The sequence below is a fragment of the Mesocricetus auratus genome, unplaced genomic scaffold (genome assembly GCF_017639785.1).
Source record: "Mesocricetus auratus isolate SY011 unplaced genomic scaffold, BCM_Maur_2.0 Super-Scaffold_100007, whole genome shotgun sequence".
Lineage (NCBI taxonomy): Eukaryota > Metazoa > Chordata > Mammalia > Rodentia > Cricetidae > Mesocricetus > Mesocricetus auratus.
The window spans coordinates 84,286,525-84,305,516 of NW_024429191.1; the positions used below are offsets into that span (position 1 = coordinate 84,286,525).

Consider the following 18,992-nt stretch of genomic DNA (forward strand, 5'->3'; position numbering starts at 1 on the left):
GAGTGTAGAGAGAAACAGAGAAAGTTCGCTTCAAAGTTGTGTATGAGCCCAGACTTAGAGACACATCCAAAGCAAGTGATTCTAAACCAGGTCTGGAGTTAAGACGTGAGCCACCAGTCCTGCGGCCTACAAGGAACAACCCCAAACACGCTACCCTACAATCAAACAACTTCCAAAACACAGAGTGTACAATGAGCAGGGAGTCGTGGGATCAGGCAGACACACCGGAAAAGCCAACCACAGTCTCAGTCCCTCCTAGAGACGTGCGTTTAAGGTGTGTGGCACTGGCCAGAGGTTGGCAGCTAGGGTGTAAAGGTTTCACAGCCAGGCGTAGGTGGGTGTGCAAGTTAACAACCGGGAAAACACACACACACACACACACACACACACACACCACACACACACACCACACACACACAGAGCCTCTCTCTCCCGTTAAGCACTCACTCCATATTTAAGGAGTGTTTACTGCTCGCAGTCAGCAACCGGATTCGGTAATCCCCTTCACGACCCCACCTGGGCAGTAAGTAGCCCAGAGGCTGCTCCTGTGACCCGAGGAAACAAGATTCGGGGACCTCAAATCCGCCCTCCACGGGAGCCCCACGGGCCACACTCGGCGTTCGGAAGAATTTCCCAACCCCACTTAAGTGGTTCTCCAATGACTCCCTGAACTAGGCCTTCCCACGCCCGCATTCCTTTCCAACGCATCGGTGACCGCGACCCCCGGCCCAGCGCCGGGCCACAGGCGCCGCCGCAGCCTCCGTCCCTGCTCACCTGTCAGGCGCAGCTTGACGGGCCCGTTCCTCCGGCCTCCGGGGTTAGACATGTCCCCGGCGGCGGGGGAGGCGGCGGCAGCGGCGGGGGCGGCGAACGGGCGGGCTGGGCTGGGACGACGGCGAGGCGCGGAGGAGTCACCACAGCGGCCGGGGCCGGGGCCCGAACAGCCCGCGCCGCGGCCGCCAGGGCCGGAGGGTCCCGGATGTGCCGAGCGCCGTCGCCATGAGCCGCGGAGGGAGCGGGACGCAGAGCTCCCCCCCTCCTCCCACTTCTGCTTCCTCGGCCCGGGCCGCACACAACAAAGCGGCAGCCGCGGCCGGCCGCGCCGCCTCCGCCCCGCGCCCCCGCCGCCTCCTCTCCTCGCGGCCCGGCTCGGCTTCTCCTTCTCGGCCGGTGCCGCAAGGCCCAGGAGCCGACGGCGCGTAGTCTGCTAAGGCGGGCGGGTGCTCGACCGCTTCCTCCTCCACCCGCCCTCTTGTCTGAGGGAACCGGGTCCTGGGGCCGCCGCCGCCGCCACTCGTCTGCTCCTGGGGGCGGGGAGGAGACGGGGGGGCGGGGCCGGCGGCGGGACGGGGTGGCGGTGGGCGGGGCTAGGACGGGGGCGGGGTTGTGGGCGAGGGCTCCTGGAGCTCCGCAGGAAGGCCGGACTGGGGACGGGCTGCGGGGAGCGCGTGCGCCGGGGACCAGACCCGGCTCCGAGCTCCACCGCCCGGCGGCGCCGGCTCTGTGGCACCAGAAGGGGCCTGCTGACCAGCTCACTAAAAGAGAGCCTGTGTCCTTACAGGGCAGACTGCCCATGTTAGACGCCCACTGCGCGCCCTGAGAGGCTGGTGAGAGTTAGACCCGAGTTAAAAGAATTTAATTCGATGAGACGCTACCCCCACATCGAACGTTCCAGCAAATTCCCAGGAGAGCTTAGCTCTTAGTATTGTAGTTGGCACCTCCACAGACTCACCTGGTGGGCCAGATCCGGTTACCTACCTGCTCTGGCTCTTCTCTTTCCAGCAGCAGCAGGACAAGCGTAGGGAGATGATAGGAATACCACCAAGGACTGTGAACAAGATAGGGGCGCTGTGAAAAGCGCGTGCAATGTTGTGTTTTGCTATCCCAGGAGGAAAAAAGAAAATGAGTGTGAACGACACTCGGACACTGTAACTACACTAATATGAACTTATTTTTGACAAATCAATAACACGGGTGTTTTAGGTTTCTTTTGTTTTGCAAGGTTGGGATGAGAGTACAGCCTAATAGGGATTTATATTACACCAACCGCCACACAGTTTTTAAAAGATTTATTTATTTTATGCGCGTTGGTGTTTTGCCTACATGTGTGTCTGTATGTATGAGGGTGTCAGATCCTCTGTGACAGGAGTTACAGACAGGTGTGAGCTGTCATGTGGGTGCTGGGAATTGGACCGAGGTCCTCTGGAAGAGCAGTCATTGCTCTTAACCACTGAGCCATTTCTCCAGCTCCTGCCACACATTTTATACAGCCATCTAATGGCAGTTGTGGTGCTCCTGTAACATGGAAGACTTTTATGTAATTCAGGATTTAAACAAAGAATACAAGCTGCATGTGCACACAAGAGTAACAATGAAAACTAAAGACAAGAGCATGGATTTGTATCCATGTTAGTTTTGCTTAAGGCTGTTATAACATTAATACAGTTTAAACTGTTGATTGAAGCCTAATACATTTTAATCCTAAACATTGTAAATGGTTGCTTTCAATCTACCAGTTAAGTCGTTTCTTTCTCCAGATGAAATCCAAAAGCGTTTCATAGGTCTGAATATACTCCTACGGATTAAAGTGATCCCAAAATCATAAGTCCTGGCAGTAAGACTTAAAATACAAGGGACAGCTCTAGAAATTCAGTCAAGAAATAGGGTACTTATTATTCACAAAGCAATGAACACGGCCCTGAAGACTTCTTTGTGCTAAGATCTGAAGGCCTAGGAAACAATTGCCACAGTAGTTATTGTAGCAATTGAACAATAGCTACATCACTGTTCCAGAAGCTGCCTGTGACAATAAACTGAAAAAGCTGATGGATGCATTCACATTTGCCTGCTTCCTATGGCACACACTTTGTTCCCAACCACCCACTAGCATAATTTGTAGCTTTGTATTGGGAAATTAAGATATCAGAAAATGGTAGGGAACCCGGAAGGAGACGGAGGTGGAGGGGGCAGACTGACTGATGAATTTGAAGCAATACCTTCTGTTGGGGGCCGGGGGAACTACAACAACCTTCCTTCAAATATGTGGCAGCTCAGGAAAATTGGTATAGGTATAATGTTCAGATAATTTTGTTTAGATGTCCCTAAATATAATGCTTTAACACCATTCAATATGGGCTGGACAGATGGCTTTGGTGGTTAAGAGAACTTGTTCTTGCAGATGACCTGAGTTCAGTTCCCAGCACCCACATGGTAGCTCACAACCATCTGTAACTCCAGTTCCAGAGGATCTGATGCCCTCTTCTAATCTCCATTGGCACCAAGCACGATACATGTGATGCACACAGATACATGCAGGCAAAACACAAATACACATAAATAAATATTTTAAAAAGCTAAAAATATAAATGATAAACAAAACCATTCAATATGTTCACTACCTCTGTATGTGTAGTGTTAAGGATCAAACCCAGTGGGTTTTCTTTTGTTTGTTTGTTTGTTTTTGGTTTTATGAGACACGGTTTCTCTATATTGTTTTGGAGGCTGTCAGTCCAGCCTGGCCTCGAACTCACAGAGATCTGCCTGCCTCTGCCTCCCGAGTGCTGGGATTAAAGGTGTCCACCACCACCGCCCGGCACAAACCCAGTGTTTTACACATGATAGGCAAACATGTTGCCACTGAGCAGCATCTGGAACCCCTATAGCAATTATTTGCTTGTTTATCCTGGAACTCACTCTGTAGACCAGGCTGGTCTTGAACTCACAGAGATCTGCCTGTCTCAGCCTTCCTAATGCTGGGATTAAAGCTGTGCTCCACCACCACCTGGCAATACTTTATTTATTATTTTAGCTTTTTTTTTTTCAGAATAGGTCTCACTGTGTAACATTTGCTGGTCTAGAACTTACTGTGTAGGCCAGGCTTCCCTCAAACTCACAGAGATCCATCGGCATGTCATGTGTTACCATGCCCTGATACCAGTAATAATCTTTTTGAAGCTGGGTACACAGGTGTTCATTTTATTATTAGCATTTTCTTTAACACATTAAATATTTGATACTGACTTTAACTAGTAAATGAAATAAAGATTTTACATAACAAAAAACAGTAAGGTCAAAAGAACTAGTGATAATTAGAAAAGTCATTTACAATGCATTTCTTGACTAAGAAGTCTCCACTAATGTAGGCCCAAACCACAGAGATGTTTGAACCAGAAACTTTTAAGTAAAAAAGAGTTCCTATGCACCCCCAAGCCCCAGAGGATATTTTGAATGTACACATTACATAAAAACTATACAGAGGACTATCAGCTGAGAGCTAGAAATTGGTAAGGACAAAGATGAAAAGTAGGGCTTAAAACTAATATCAGTTATATGCATTTAAATGTTTAAAAAACTTTCAGAAAAAGAAAACAGCTTTGAACAGAAAGAAATAGCTATTCATTATAGAACAAAATATTACTATGAGATTCATTCATCCAGCTAATGATTTTTGAACTCCTGCTTTGTACTGGATACAATAATAGGCCTGTACTGAGATAGAAAAATAATAATAAAGGTCAGTCTAGTGGGAGGTAACTGTTTGAGTAAGGGGAGAAAGAAGGCTGGAGACATGACTCAACTGCTAGAGTAGTTGCCTCAAATGCACAGAGTCCTGGGTTCAAAGCCCAGCTTGCATAAAATCAACACAGCACATACTTATAATCCAGGATATCATCAGTCATATCACGAATTCAGGGTCAGCCTAGGCTACATGAGACTATCTAAAATGATGATGATGATGATGAAGCTGAAACAAGAGGGGAGGGAAGACTCATTAACTTTAATTGGGTTTAAATAATAGGGCACTTGGAGCTGCACCAAGTTTAGAAACCACCATCTCATGGTTCTGGAACTTGAGTAGGCATCAACACCACCTGGAAAACTTGTTAAACACAGATGACTGCATCCCACACCTGGGGATAGGGCTGATGGGGATCAGTCTAAAGTGGAACTCTGGTATTTATTTATTTGTTTGTTTGTTTGTTTGTTTGTTTATTTATTTTAAGATGTATTTATTTATTATGTATACAATGTTCTGGCATGGAGGCCTAGACACCAGAAGAGGGCACCAGATCTCATTATAGTTGGTTGTGAGCCACCACATGGGTGCTGGGAATTGAACTCAGGACCTCTAGAAGAGCAGCCAGTGCTCTTAACCTCTGAGCCATCTCTCAAGCACCCTACTTTTACTTATTCATCCATTCATGGTTAGTGTGTATGGAGGTGACAGGTGTGTGTATGTGTGTGTGTGTGTGTGTGTGTGTGTGCGCGTGCATAACTTTGTAGAGTTGGTCCTCTCCTCCCATCTTTACATCAAACTCAACTCATCAGGGTTGCAAGGCAAGTGCTTTTTACCTATGAGCCTGTCTGCAGAGGCTCTGTCATTTCTTCTCACCCCACCCCCTCAGAGATGGAACCCAGGGCCCTGTGCCAGTTAGCCAGGCACTCTCCCACTGAGTTATACCCAGCCCTGGTTTGGGGTTTTCTTGAGACAGACTTCACTCTGTAGTTTAGGCTTCTAGGAACTCACAGCAGCCCAGGCAGACCTCAAACTCACTGCAATCCCCCTGCCTCAGCCTCCAGATTGCTGGTTTGTGGATGTGAGCCACCTTACCCAGGTAATACCATTGCCCAGGTGACACAGTTCTGCTCAACAGGGCACCAGGCTTTGGAAACACCTGTCCTGTCTAAATTATACTTCAAAGAGAAGCTTGATACCCATTAGGTTCGATTTTAGCATCAGACGCACCTCATGCTTCAACACAGCAACATTTTAGACAAAGTTTTGAGGGCAAACAACAGAAGAATTACAGTTCTTAAGGAAATCATGCTTTGCTTTCTCTCCAAAGCTGAAACCCATTTCCAATGTAAATTGTGCCAGTACATACCTTTGACATGAATGGGAATTGCAGAAAGCTCTCAAAGCCATTTTGTTCCCTTGTGAGTTCTAATTTGTTCTCTGCAGGATTGCATTGTGAACTTTTTATGGAGTCACTGGTCTAAGCATTTGTCTCAAGTATACTAATGCCACCAATTTCATACCAATAAAATCAATTTTTGGCTCATAGCACACAAGTGGGGACCGGAATTTGAATTCCCAGAGCCCAAATAAATGCCAGGAAGGTGTGGTGCCCACCTGTAGTAACAATGCTCAGATGGCAGAGACAGGGGATCCCCTGGGTAAGTTGGCTAGCTAGACTACCTGAATCCACAAACTCTGAGTTCATCAAGAGATCCTACCTCAGAAAGACACCCAACATCCATCTCTGGCTTCCATAGCACATGCATACACACCTGCATACACATGTGCTGACACACATATATACATACATGTATACCATAGATATACTCATGAAAATATATTTTCCCATAATTACCACTTAACAAAAGTTCCACTAAAAATGCTGTAACTTGAATTGGAGAGCTAGATCAGCAAGGAATAACATTTGTTCCCACGCTTTAGGACCTGAGTTTGCACCCTGGGCCCTAACTAACAGAAAGAGGAGCAGAAAGTTGCCCTCTGGTATACACACACCCACACATACACAGATGAATGAATCGTTTTTAAAGATGAAGATACTATAGCAGCATATGCTAAACATTTTTAACCAAAAGATTATACATTTCATTATGTATTTTGCTAATCACTTAGCATGATATCCTTTGTAATGGTATTCTAGACTGGCGGTGAAAATCTACACACAGCTATGAGAATATTTAAAATCCTCTTTTTAAAACAAAAAAAAAAATGCTTCAGCTTTCCTGGGCTAACATTAAATTTAATGTGACTTTGCAAGAAAATGCTTACCATCTGGACTTGGTATTTCTTCCGTTCCAGCCACTAATAAATATATTTTTACATAGGAGCATTGTCTCCACCACTTAAAAAAGGGGGGGGGGGGGGCGTCTAAAGTAAGGTTATGTTAATAATGGCACTCCTGCAAAGCTATTTTTATAGCGTGAATTTCTAATTTCATATAGCATATGCACCATGGAAAAAGCAAGCATCAGGTCTCAGTTTATACCACTTTCTAAAAATCAACTTTTTTTCAATTTTTTTGAATTTTGTGAATACAACTTAACATTAGGTTGTCACTAGACAAGATAGTGCACACCTAATATCTCAGCAGTCATGAGGCTGAAGTAGAGGATCACCTCACGTTCAAGGCCAACTTGGGCTATTAATGAAGTCCAGGCTAGTCTAGCTGCTTCCAGATTCACTCCTCACTGATGAAACAGCCCCTGGGAAGTTACTGTTGTCAGCACGAGCCTCCCTCTCCCACCACTATGCATTCTTGGCTGCTGCCTTTGTGATCATAGAGGCATTCATGGCTAGTCGTGCTCCAACAGGGTTTATGGCTAAGTCACATTCTGAGCTGTTCTGTGGCCTCTGCCCACAGCAGATTCAGGCTCCAAGATGGAAACTGGAGTTGCATCTCCTTCCTCTGTCTCTCCAGACCTGGGTACACCCCATCCCCATGCATTTGTTTCTTACTCTCTATCCTGGCATACTAAACTGACATTCCTAAACACATCCCCTCCGAGGCAATCCACCAGGCTCATGGCTCTAAGACGGTATCTTGAGCTCCTCTCCAAAGATACTAATTCAGTCCTTGGTTTGGGACCATGGATTTGCATCTCCAGTGCTACTGGAGCAGAGAACACGCTGTGAGAAGCATTACCTCACATAAGGAAACATCTTGGGGACCCATGTTTATGGTAGGTGGGTGTGGTGGCATGGGAGGTGGAAATGGCTAACCAAGAAGCCAATCTGATTTTCTGCCCTTGGAAAGTGAGATGTCCCACTGGCAGACTGAGCTAGCTGTGGGGAGCTGGGTTGAAAGATCATAGGGTTGGCAGCTGATGAATCCAATTGTAAAACCACAGACCTTTCAAACAGATAAGAGATAGGTCTGTAGAAAGAGACTCATGGCAGACAGGGATGAGCTGTCGGAAACGCTCACGAAGAGATGGAGAGAGTGAGAGATTCGCTGCCATCCTTAGACAGGTGGGCCTGAGCGGGGTAAGAAAATAGCTGAGGGGCTCGAGAGATGGTTCGGTGGTGAAAAGTGGTTACAGCTCTCTTAGAGAACCTGGGTTCAGTTCCGGCACCCAATGGGGCCTTACAACTGCATTTGACTCCAGTGAATTCAATGCCCTCTTCTGACCTCTGATGTGTGTGCTACACCTACATAGACACACACACACACACACACACACACACACACACACGCACTCACGCCCAAAATCACACATATAAAACAGTAGGAAAAGCCGGCATATGCCTTTAATCCCAGAACTAGGGAGGCAGGGGCAGGCAGATCTCTGTGAGTTCGAGGCCAGCCTGGTCTACAGAGCAAGTTCCAGGACAGCCTCCAAAACAATACAGAGAAACCCTGTCTAGAAAAAAAAAAACAAACAGTAGGAAAAATAAGAAAGAAAGCTAGCTGAGCATGGCCTGTGAACAATTAAGAATTAGTTCCTCTGGGTTTCTCCTTGGGTCCTATCCTGACTTTCTTCTGTGTGACCTGGACCTGTAAACTGAAATAAACCCTTTCCCCCCTGTGTTGCTTTTGCCCATTCTGTTTATCAAAACAACAGAAAACCAAACTAGAACAGAATCTAACCATGGAATATGCATTCTGCCCTTCCCTTAAAATGGTTTAAATGGACCGCCTGGTTGTTGCATTCACTTTCTATTTGGAATCCCTTTTCCTCTTGAGATCTGACCCAAGCTCTTCCCCAAAGGTTATATTTTATTTTATTTTATTTTCTATGTAGTCTGAGCTGGCCTCAAACTTTCAATCCTTCTGCTTCAGCCTCTGGAGTTCCAAAGACCTTTAATTGTCCCCAGAATGGGCAGCCCATGGCTTAGACCCTCCTAACCACAGGTGCTATATTCAGACTGTGCAGCAACCTCACACCCATGGATGTTGTGTCCATGAAACATGACTTGTGGTACAATGCTGAGTGCATGTTGGACTCAGCAAAGGAGGAAAATCAAAATGTCTCACTTAATATTTGTATATCTGGCTTTGAAATAATATTTTGGATATGCTGAGTTAAAATATAGAATTCAAGTTCTTTTTTGGTTTTTTCAATTTTGAAAAAGGGATCAGCAAGATGGCTCAGACAGAGTAAGGGCACCTGTCCTAAGCCTAAAGGCCTGGATTTCATCTCCAGGACTCACTTGGTGAAGGGAGATAACCAACTCATGCAAGTTGTCTTTAACATTCCCTTCCCAGGACACACACGCACACACACACACGCACACATAAATACATACAAACACACACATACACACATGCACACACACAAACCCACACACATATGTATACAAACATACGCACATATAAGCGTGCGTGCACACACACACATGCACACACACACACACACTGAACAAATACTTTAAAAGAGAAGTTTCTAAAATGACAGAAGTTGCTTGTGTTATGTGCATATTGGACTGTGGTGATCACAGGAACCCAGGGGTTAGGACCCTGACACATCGTTTCTGGGAACACAGCTCTACCCATAGCAGAGGCTGTTTACCTTGTCTCTTGGACACTACTTTGAAGTCTCAGTTTTAACACTTCGTTGGAGGGTATGATGGTCAACTTAAGGAAACATGGCATAGGTGCGATGGGATTGGTAGTGGGTCCTTCTGGAAGGTTTTTCTGTTTGATGGTGAGATAGTTAGAGCTGAATTAACCCAGCTACAGCAAGTGGTTGGAGAACTGATTGACTATGACCTTGGGATCTTTGCAAGTGTAATCAAGTTAAAGTGAAGTTGCTAGAATGGGTCCTGGTGCAATATAAGTGGCGGTTTATGTATTTGTTTTTAGCAGTATCTTTTTTAAAAGATGAAAATGCTAGGAACACAATGGAAGGATGACATGGATGACAGAGAGAGATTCCTGTGGTGCAGGGGGATGGCGAGGAACACCAGAGGTTGCTGACCACAACCAGGAGCTAGAGTCCTCAAGGGGGCAAATTCTAGTTTGATTTCTGTTACTGTGATAAAAATAAAACTAAAAGCACACTGTCCAGTGACTGGAGAGATGGCTCAGTGATTAAGAACACTGGCTACTAGCCAGGCCTAGTAGCACGTGCCATTAATTCCAGCACTTGAAAGACAGAGGCAGGTGGCTCACAGTGAGTTTGAGGCTAGCCTGGTCTACCAAATGAGTTCCAGTACAATCAGGACTGTTACATAGAGAAACCCTGTCTTGAAAAACAAAAAGGCCCTGGTGGCTGGGGGACACAGAACTGTTGGAGAATAAATTCCAGGGTTTTGTTTTTTGTTTTGGTGGGGGTTTTTGTTGTTTGTTTGTCGCTTTTTGGTTTTTGGTTTGGTTTGGTTTGGTTTTTGGTTTTTTGAGACAGGGATTCTCTGTGGAATTTTAGAGCCTGTCCTGGAACTGACTTTGTAGACCAAGCTGGCCTGGAACTCACAGAGATCCGCTTGCATCTGTCTCTCGAGTATTGGGATTAAAGGTTTGGGCCACCACCGCCCAGCAAATTCCAGTTATTTTATGTCGTCCGATTTGGAATACTTTATCACAGAAACCCTGGGAAATGCGTTCAAGCTGTAAGACCTTTCTATGCCCTCTCAGATAGAGCACAGGTGACAAGGCACAGGGGCAAATTGCACAGCCGATTGTCATTACTCCTAGCCTTTGCACTACTACGCTTGCATGTGTGCGGTGTGGACAAGTGTAGTATGCATGTGCGCACTCGCCTGTGCGTGCCCAGGTGGAAGCCGGATGGATAGCGGTTGTCTTCCTTGTTTCTCTCTACTGTATTTGTTTGAGACGAGGCCTCTCATTGAACCTAGATCCCACCTTTTCAATCTGCCCGTTCTTCACCTGCCTAGCGCAGGAGGCAACAGCCCACCGAGCACTACCTGGATGTGAGTGCTCCAAAGGACTGAGGATCTGAACTCACGCCCTCATGCTTTCATGGCAAGCACCTTACCCAGGGAGCCATCGCCCCAATCTCAATGCTGTGCCTTTTCCTTTTGTTTTGTTTCCCAAATGGAGAATCATGAAACTCAAGGCCATTTCGTGTACCCGTTTTCAAATGTCTGAAGTCCAAGCTAGCTTGTTAGACTGAATTCTGAAGCTAAAAGAAAATGTAATTTGAAGAGACTGCATATTTTCCAAAGTCAATTTGGTGATTTAAGCATGGAAGTATTACAATGAAATGTTTGCAGAGTTATCTGTGCGTGCTGTGCTGTAAGCTGATACCATGAAGCAACACATCTTTTCGAGATGAGGTAGCAGTCTCAACCCCCAGGGAAAGGGAGCGAGGCATCACTCCGAGGCAACTACTTTGGACAACAGAGCTACATGAACAGACCAAAAGGAAGTCGTTTCCAATCATCTTCAAAATACACACTGTAGTAGCTACAACATGACTCTCTAAGGGCAGGGGAGGAGATGGGGAAATATTTGTGTGATGCAGTCTTTATGGCTAATGCAGAGACTCTGGGCCAGAATGAGATCAACATGACTCCTAAGCCATGTGTCAGTGTCAAACCACTGCTTTAATTAAAATTTTTTAAAAAATCTCTCAATGACTGCTCTTGCTTTCTGGATCCAGCCCAAACTGCTGAGTGGCATTCCTGGCATTACCTTGCCTCTTCGGTTTCATTTCCTTCTCCTCCGCCCCACCTTCCGGCTCTCGTCTTTCAGACTCCTGGTTCATTTCTCTTCTCACCTTCAGATATCTGCCTTCCAGTCTGTGAGCCCTGTCAAAGCGGAAGACAGGCAAATTCTGTGCATCTCTTACATAATGTAATGGACTACTTGATAGATGATAATATTTTAGTGTGAATTCATCTCTTGCTGTATTTCTTTTTTTGTTGCTTGTTTTTTTTCTTTTGTTTCTTTTTTGTTTTTTGTTTGTTTGTTTGTTTCTGTTTTGGTTTTTTGAGACAGGGTTTCTCTGTGTAGCTTTGGAGCCTGTCCTGGAGCTTGCTCTGTAGACCAGGCTGGCCTCGAACTCACAGAGATCTGCCTGCCTCTGCCTCCTGAGTGCTGGGATCAAAGGCATGAGCCACCAATGCCTGGCCTCTTGTTGTATTTCTTACAGGTATGTCACCTTGGCTAATTGTAGGCAGTCGAATGGGTTAACTAGAGATCATTTTCTATCTTCATTCTTCTAGATTTAAAAAAAGGCAGATGTGTGCCAGGCGTTGGATATGTGTGCCTTTAATTCCAGCACTTGAGAGGCAGAGGCAGGAGAATCTCTGTGAGTGAGTTTGAGGCCCGCCTGGTCTACAGAGCCAATTTCAGGACAGGTTCCAAAGCTAGAGAAACCCTGTCTCAAAAAAAAGGCAGATGTTATCTGTGTGTGTGTGTGTGTGTGTGTGTGTGTGTGTGTGTGTGTGTGCACTCATGTCTCTGTGTATGTATCTATGTGTACATGTCTGTGTGTCTGTGTGTGTAGACTGGAAGTCGATCCCAGGTGTATTCCTTGATAATGGCTTCTCACTGAACCTGGAGCCAGACTAGTAGACCAGGCCTCAAACTCACAGAGATTCACCTGCCTTTGTTTACTGAGAGTTGGAATTAAAGGTGTGAACTACCATACCCAGGCTTCCTGCTGACTTTTTTACATTCCTTCTGGGGGAATTGAACTTGGGTCTTCATTCTTACTTGTTCTTCAAGCCCTAATCATGTTAAAAGACAGTCATAGCTTAGTGTCATGACACAGTCCTGTAATACCAGCACTTGCAAGGCTGAGACAATAGATGGTGAGTTCCAGGCAGTGGTGGTGTATGCCTTTAATCTCAACATTTGTGAGGCAAAGGCAGGCAGAATCTCTGTGAGTTCGAGGCCAGCCTGGTCAGCCTGATCTACTGAGCCAGTTCCAGGACAGCCTCCAAAGCTACAGATAAACCCTCTCTCAAAAAACAAACAAACAAAAAAGTCTGACCAGTATTCAAGAGGCATAGACAAGCTATCTCTGAGTTCGAGACCAGCCTGATCTATAGAGTGAGTTCCAGGTCATTCAGGGTTGCACAGAGAAACCCTGTCCAAAACCAAACCAAACAAAACACACACACACACACACACACACACACACACACACAATTAATAAACTGTAATAAAAAATGTCTGACCAAACGTGTAGGCTTCCCTTTGAGGTAGGGCTGTATTATGGCAAAACTTCCACCATGTATCCTAGTAAGACAGACAGCATGGAAAAACTTAACAGAGGGCAGGTGTACTGAAGGCCACTGGAATCCAGGGAAAACGAATTCCTTAGTGGGGGAAGTCAAATACGTTTACTGACCTCCAGTTGAATCCTAAGCAAGGGGCCCTATTGAAAACAGATTCGATGACTTTTAAAATCATTGGAAACAATATAGCCTTGTCTTTTCCTAATGATGACAGGAAAATGCTAGAATGTATCCACTTCTTGAAACAGTGGACACTGTAACTATGGAACTATTTGCTTACCTCAGAGAGACATTAAGACCATAAAACATGTCAGCCACAGTAGCATGTGTGTGCAGCCCCAGCTGCTTGGGGGGGCTGAGGCAGGGGGATTACTTAAGCTTATGAATTCAAGACTAGCCTGGGCGGCATAGTAAGGACTTACCTCAAGGAGAAGGGAGGGAAGGTGGGGAGAGGGAGAAGAGAAGGCGAGAAGGAGGGAGAGACACTAGAACTAAGATGTTTCCCTTTGGTTGGTAAGTTGGTTTTTGGTTTTGGTTTGTTTGTTTTGGGTTGTTTTGTTTTTTGTTTTTGTTTTTTTGGTCCACATGCTTTGTGGGGAGGGGTGTTTTGTCCGTTTGTTTCTGAGACAAAGTCTCATGTTATAGCCCTGGCTAGCTCGCTGCTCACTATGAATTCCAGGATGGCCTGAATGATCCTCCTGCTTTAGTCTCCTGCCTGCTGGGACTCCAGGCAGAAGCATCACACCCAGATGAGAATGTTTCAAGAACTGTTTTCAGTATTAAGCCCTCAGTGGCCATTCCTTTTTTATGGATGTTACTGTGACTTTAAAATCCTACCCACTGAATTAGTTTGGACCTTATTGAAAAACGAATCTACAAAGAGATATCAAAACACACATTAGACCCTATAATTCCACTCTAGGAATCTAAGTCTAAGGAAACAATCAGAGGTATGCATAAAACATACCCAGTTATTCATTCCAATGCTACGTAGAAAACATAGAAGCATACAAAGGAGATTGGTTTAAAAATAATTGGTATAGTCATATGATAAATGATTATGCAACCATGGAAAATCGTGTTCCCAAAGATTATTTTTTTCTTCAGATGTTTTTATATTTAAAAAACATGAAAATTCCCCTCCCTCCTTCTCATTTTTCCCTAGGGGAAACAGCCATCATGAATCTAGCATGCAGGGTTTCTGTGCAGGTTTTCATGTTTCATTTTATTTAATGACAAAAAAGGAATGCATTTGTAATATAAATAGATGAAAAAATGTTAAGAAAGAAAAAAGTGTGTGAGGGATAATCCCACAAACCCCATCATTAAGCAAACACATTTTTCTGTTCGTGCATTCAAAATGATACTTACAAAGAATATGAGACTCACCACTGTTCCCAAAGCATGTAATCAGTAGAGGAGGTAAAAATAACCAAAAAAAGAATGCCAAGGAAGCAAGTTGTTTGTATCGCTCAACGATTTTGTATGAGTATATGCGTGTGAGCGCAGGTGCCTGCCAAAGCCAAAGGCATGAGATCCCCCTGGAGCTGGCGTTAGAAGTGGTTGGAGCCACCTGGGTCCTCGGGAAGAGCAGAACATGCTCTCCCACTGAGCCATCTCTCTGGGCCCGTGTGTATCTTTTACAAAGAACGGAGTGAGGCACACCTGTGATCTCTGAATTCTGGAAGTAGAGGCAGGAGGATCAGATGTTCAAGGCCCTCCTTAGCTGGGCAAGTCAGAGGCTTGCCTGGGCTGCCTAAAATCCTGTCTCAAAATCAAAACAATCAAACGTGGATAAGAAGAGAGCTGCCTATCACTTCTTAGGATGTTAAAACAAAGACCTTTCTTAAACTCCTTTTCCACTAGATACAAACTAGGACAGCAGACATTGTTGGATTCTGTGTGTTCGGGTCCTCGGTGCCCAACATTGTCTGAGACGGGAGTTGATAACACAGAGAGAGTGTGATGGTTTGAATGAGAAAATCTGCCATAGGCTGGGGCTTTTGAGTGCTTGGCTCCTAGTTCATGACACTGTTTGGGGGTGTTTAGAAGGCGTGGTCTTGATGGAGAAAGTGTTGGTGAAAGCAGACTTTGAGAGTTGACAGATTTGAGATAGTTTGTGTTCTGTGCTTCATGCTTGCTGTTCAAAATGTGAGTCTCAGCTTCTGCTCCGTGCCTTCTGCCTGCTCCCTCCGCTCTGCCATCATGGATCCTAACCCTCCAGAACTGTAAGCCCCCATAGAGCCTCTCTCCACCTGAAGTTATCTTGGTTATGGTGCTTTGGTTTTTTTGAGACAGGGTTTCTCTATATCACAGCCTGGTTGTCCTGGAACTCATTCTGTAGTCCTCAGACTCAGAGATCTGCCTACTTCTGCCACCTCGAGGAGTGCTGGGACTAATGTTGTGTGCCACCACCACCTGGCTTGGTCCTGGTACTTTATCACAGCAAAAGAAAAGTAGCTAATAGGGGCTTAGAGGTTTAGAGCACTTTCTGCTGCTGTTTCTGCTGCTGCTGCTGCAAACAACCCACGTTCAGGTCCCAGAGCCCACATGGTACCTCACAGCCATTCATAACTCCAGTTCCAGGGAATCTCTTCTGGCCTCTGCATGCACCAGGCACACACAGTACACAGTACACATACATACATACATACATACATACATACATGTAAGGCAACCATATACTCATAAGATGTAAAATTTTTAAAGTAATTTTAATAACAAAAGTATCCAAAAGATGGAGAGAGTAAAAACTGGTCTCCATCATCCCATGTACTGGGCTATCCGTAAAACTACCACCAGGGGTGGGTCAGGCTTTCGGTCACCTGCCCACAGCATCCTGACTATGCATCTAGTAAAGCTCAGTCCACCTGGTGGACACTGCCAGCATCAGCATCAGCCAGTAGCCTCCCGGGTGACTTGTCACTGAGGAGGTAAAGTACTGGCTCCAGAACAAGCAAGCTTTGTAAGCTTTTCCCGTGAAAAGCCAGGCAATAAACATTTTATGATGGACACCATAAACATCTCCATTCCACCTGCTCAATGCAAAATGCTTGCCAGTGAGATGACTCAGTAGAAAAAATAAATAAATACATAAAACAACCTGGGTTCAAAGCCCACACATAAAAGACCCAGATGTGATAGTGTGCAGCTGTCATCCTTGCACACCTATGGCAAGATGGAAGGTAGGTAGAGACAGGAGACTCACCTAAAGCTTGCTGGCTAGCTAGCTTGGAATGCACAGCATGGCAGAAACAAGAGAGACCCTGCTCTAAAACAAGAAATAAGAGAGCTAACTCCTCAAAGTGTCCCTTGACCACTATACACATATTGTGACCCAAAAACAGAAAAGTAATAAATTTAAGCTTATTTTTTTTAGTGCTGAAGTAGTTGTATGAGTGGGTATTGTTAAGTGGTAATAGCTTCTTCTTCTTCTTTTTTTAAGACAGGGTTTTTCTCTGTGTAACAACACTAGCTGTCCTGGAACTTGCCTTGTAGGCCAGGTTGGCCTTGAATTCACAGAGATCCGCCTGCCTCTGCCTCCCTACCTCATTAAAGGCATGAGCCACCACTGCCCTGCCTTCCTTTTTATTTTTTTAAGAAAAAAAGGCATTAGCTGGGCGTGGTAGCGCATACCTTTAATCCCAGCACTCAGGAGGGAGAGGCAGGTAGATCTCTGTGAGTGTTAAGACTGTCTGACCTACAGAATGAGTTCCAAGACAGCCATGGCTGTTACACAGAGAAAACCTGTCTCGGGAAAAAAAACAAAAGAAAGAAAGAAAGAAAGAAAGAAAGAAAGAAAGAAAGAAAGAAAGAAAGAAAGGAAGAAAGGAAGGAAGAAAGAAAGGAAAAGAAAAACAGGTATTAGATTGACTCTAGGGCCTCATGCATGCTAGGCCAGTACCCTACCACTGAAATACATCCCAGCCCACTAGTTAAACTATTCACACAGACAGACAATAGACAGTTGGCTCCCTGGATATCACGTTGGCCCTGCACTAACCACAAGAAAAACATGGGTCAATATATCTCAGTTAATCATTTTCCCCCAACACCTGCAAAATCAGAAACCAGTTAATAGTTGAAGGGAATAATTTGATATAATTATAAAAGGGATTAGCATTTATTGAAGGCTTACTATAGCTAGATGCTATGTTAAGAGACAGATCATTTAGGGCTGGGGATGTAGCCAGGGAGTAGAGTACTCACCTAGCATGCTGGAAGCTCTAGCTTCCGTCCCCAGCAACATATAAGAAGGCATGGTGGTACACATCTGCAATCTCAGCGAGAGGATCAGGGTTCCAAGGTCATTCTCAACTATAGCAAAGCCCAGGATACAAAAGACCCGAGGAGACAGCAGTCAGGGGAGGCAGAAGGAGGAGAAGAGGAAAAGGGAGCCTGGGTAAGGAACAGGAAACAGAGGATTTATCATCTCATATAACTTGGTGGTTTTAGACAGGGTATTTCTATGGTTGGAGTTTTGGTGGCTCACAAGTTCATTCAAGCACCCAGGCTCTCTCATGCTCAAGCCTCTATCTCCCTTTGGGGCTTTGCCCCCATCAACTCTCTCCACAACCACAGGATGATGGCTCAAGCTCCCAGCCTCACATCCAAACTGCCATCCTCAGAAGGAACATAGTCCTATCTCAGCTACCTATTCTTTTGTTGATGTTCTGGGGGTGGGGGTTGTTCTGATTGGAGTCAGGAAGTCATATCGAAGGCCAGCCTCAAACAAACTTGCTGTGTACCCAGGGATGGCCTTGAAATGTTGATGCTCCTGCCTCAGCCTCCTAGATGCTAGGGTTACAGTCATTACCCCACCACCATTGCCCCACGTGCCCCACCCCACAGCCCCACAGCTGGCTTCTTCTGTCTTCTTCTTGGACATGAAGAAATCTCTACCAAAAGCAGCTTCGTGCTCACATGTTTCCTTTCACTGCGATTTGAAATGCTCTGTCTTAAACTAAGCACTAGAAATGGGGGGGGGCTGGAGCAGTGTCTCCATTGAGCCTAGCATTCAAGAGGCACCAGGTTCCATACCCTGGCTTGATGGTGGTCTTGACAGCAATGTAGCCTGTTATCTCAGCACTTGGAGACATAAGCAGGGCAATCAGAACACTTAGAAATGAAAAGTTATCATTAAGGCTAGCCTGGACTACACGAGACCCCATTACAAATAAATAAATAAATAAATAAATAAATAAAAAGCAAATAAATAACCCTCTCTAAATATGGCCAGGGGTTGAGTTTCTAAGATTAACTGACATGAAATCAGAGTCTATTAGGAAGTAGGGGGCTTAAGAATGGATATTGGATAAGTTATTTTAAATGATATTCATTTCCACGTTTCATAGTGAGAAAATAAAATCTGGAAAAGGGGAAATGATTTGCCCAGAGTCACCCAGTAGTACATGGAAGAGACTGGCCCAGTTCTGTGATTACAGTGCCCAAGACCTCAGCCACTACATTAATGTTGTGTCTATGAAATAGGAGCTGAGAGTGTTTGGAAAAAACAGAGGCATTCCAAATTTGCCTTGACATCAAGTCAAATGAAGCTAGTCAGATGTGAATTGATCTCCCTCACAGGGCATACCCCTTAGCTTGGCTGTGTAATAAACATACTCATAGTTCAGTGAGTAAAGCCACAACAATTTATTTAGCTTGTAATTAGATGGGTCAGCCACTTGGGCCGAGCTCCCATCTCAACTGGACACACTCAGATCTCTCCCATCAACTGAAAGGTCAACTAGGGACTACCTGGCCTAAGAGAGCCTCAGCTGGAATGGTTTGCCAGTTGTTCTAAGAGGTC

The 18,992-nt window shown here is 45.3% G+C and overlaps 1 protein-coding gene across 1 annotated transcript in view; it reads right to left on the reverse strand.

Annotated features, from left to right (window-relative positions):
• Smurf2 (SMAD specific E3 ubiquitin protein ligase 2) overlaps window positions 1–907 on the reverse strand; it is a 95,642-nt gene extending 94,735 nt beyond the window's left edge. The window contains exon 1 of the mRNA XM_040749966.1: window positions 775–907. Coding sequence (XP_040605900.1) covers window positions 775–826 — 52 coding nt within the window. The 5' untranslated portion in view covers window positions 827–907. The remainder of the gene's footprint in view (window positions 1–774) is intronic.
• Between the last annotated feature and the right edge of the window lie 18,085 nt (window positions 908–18,992).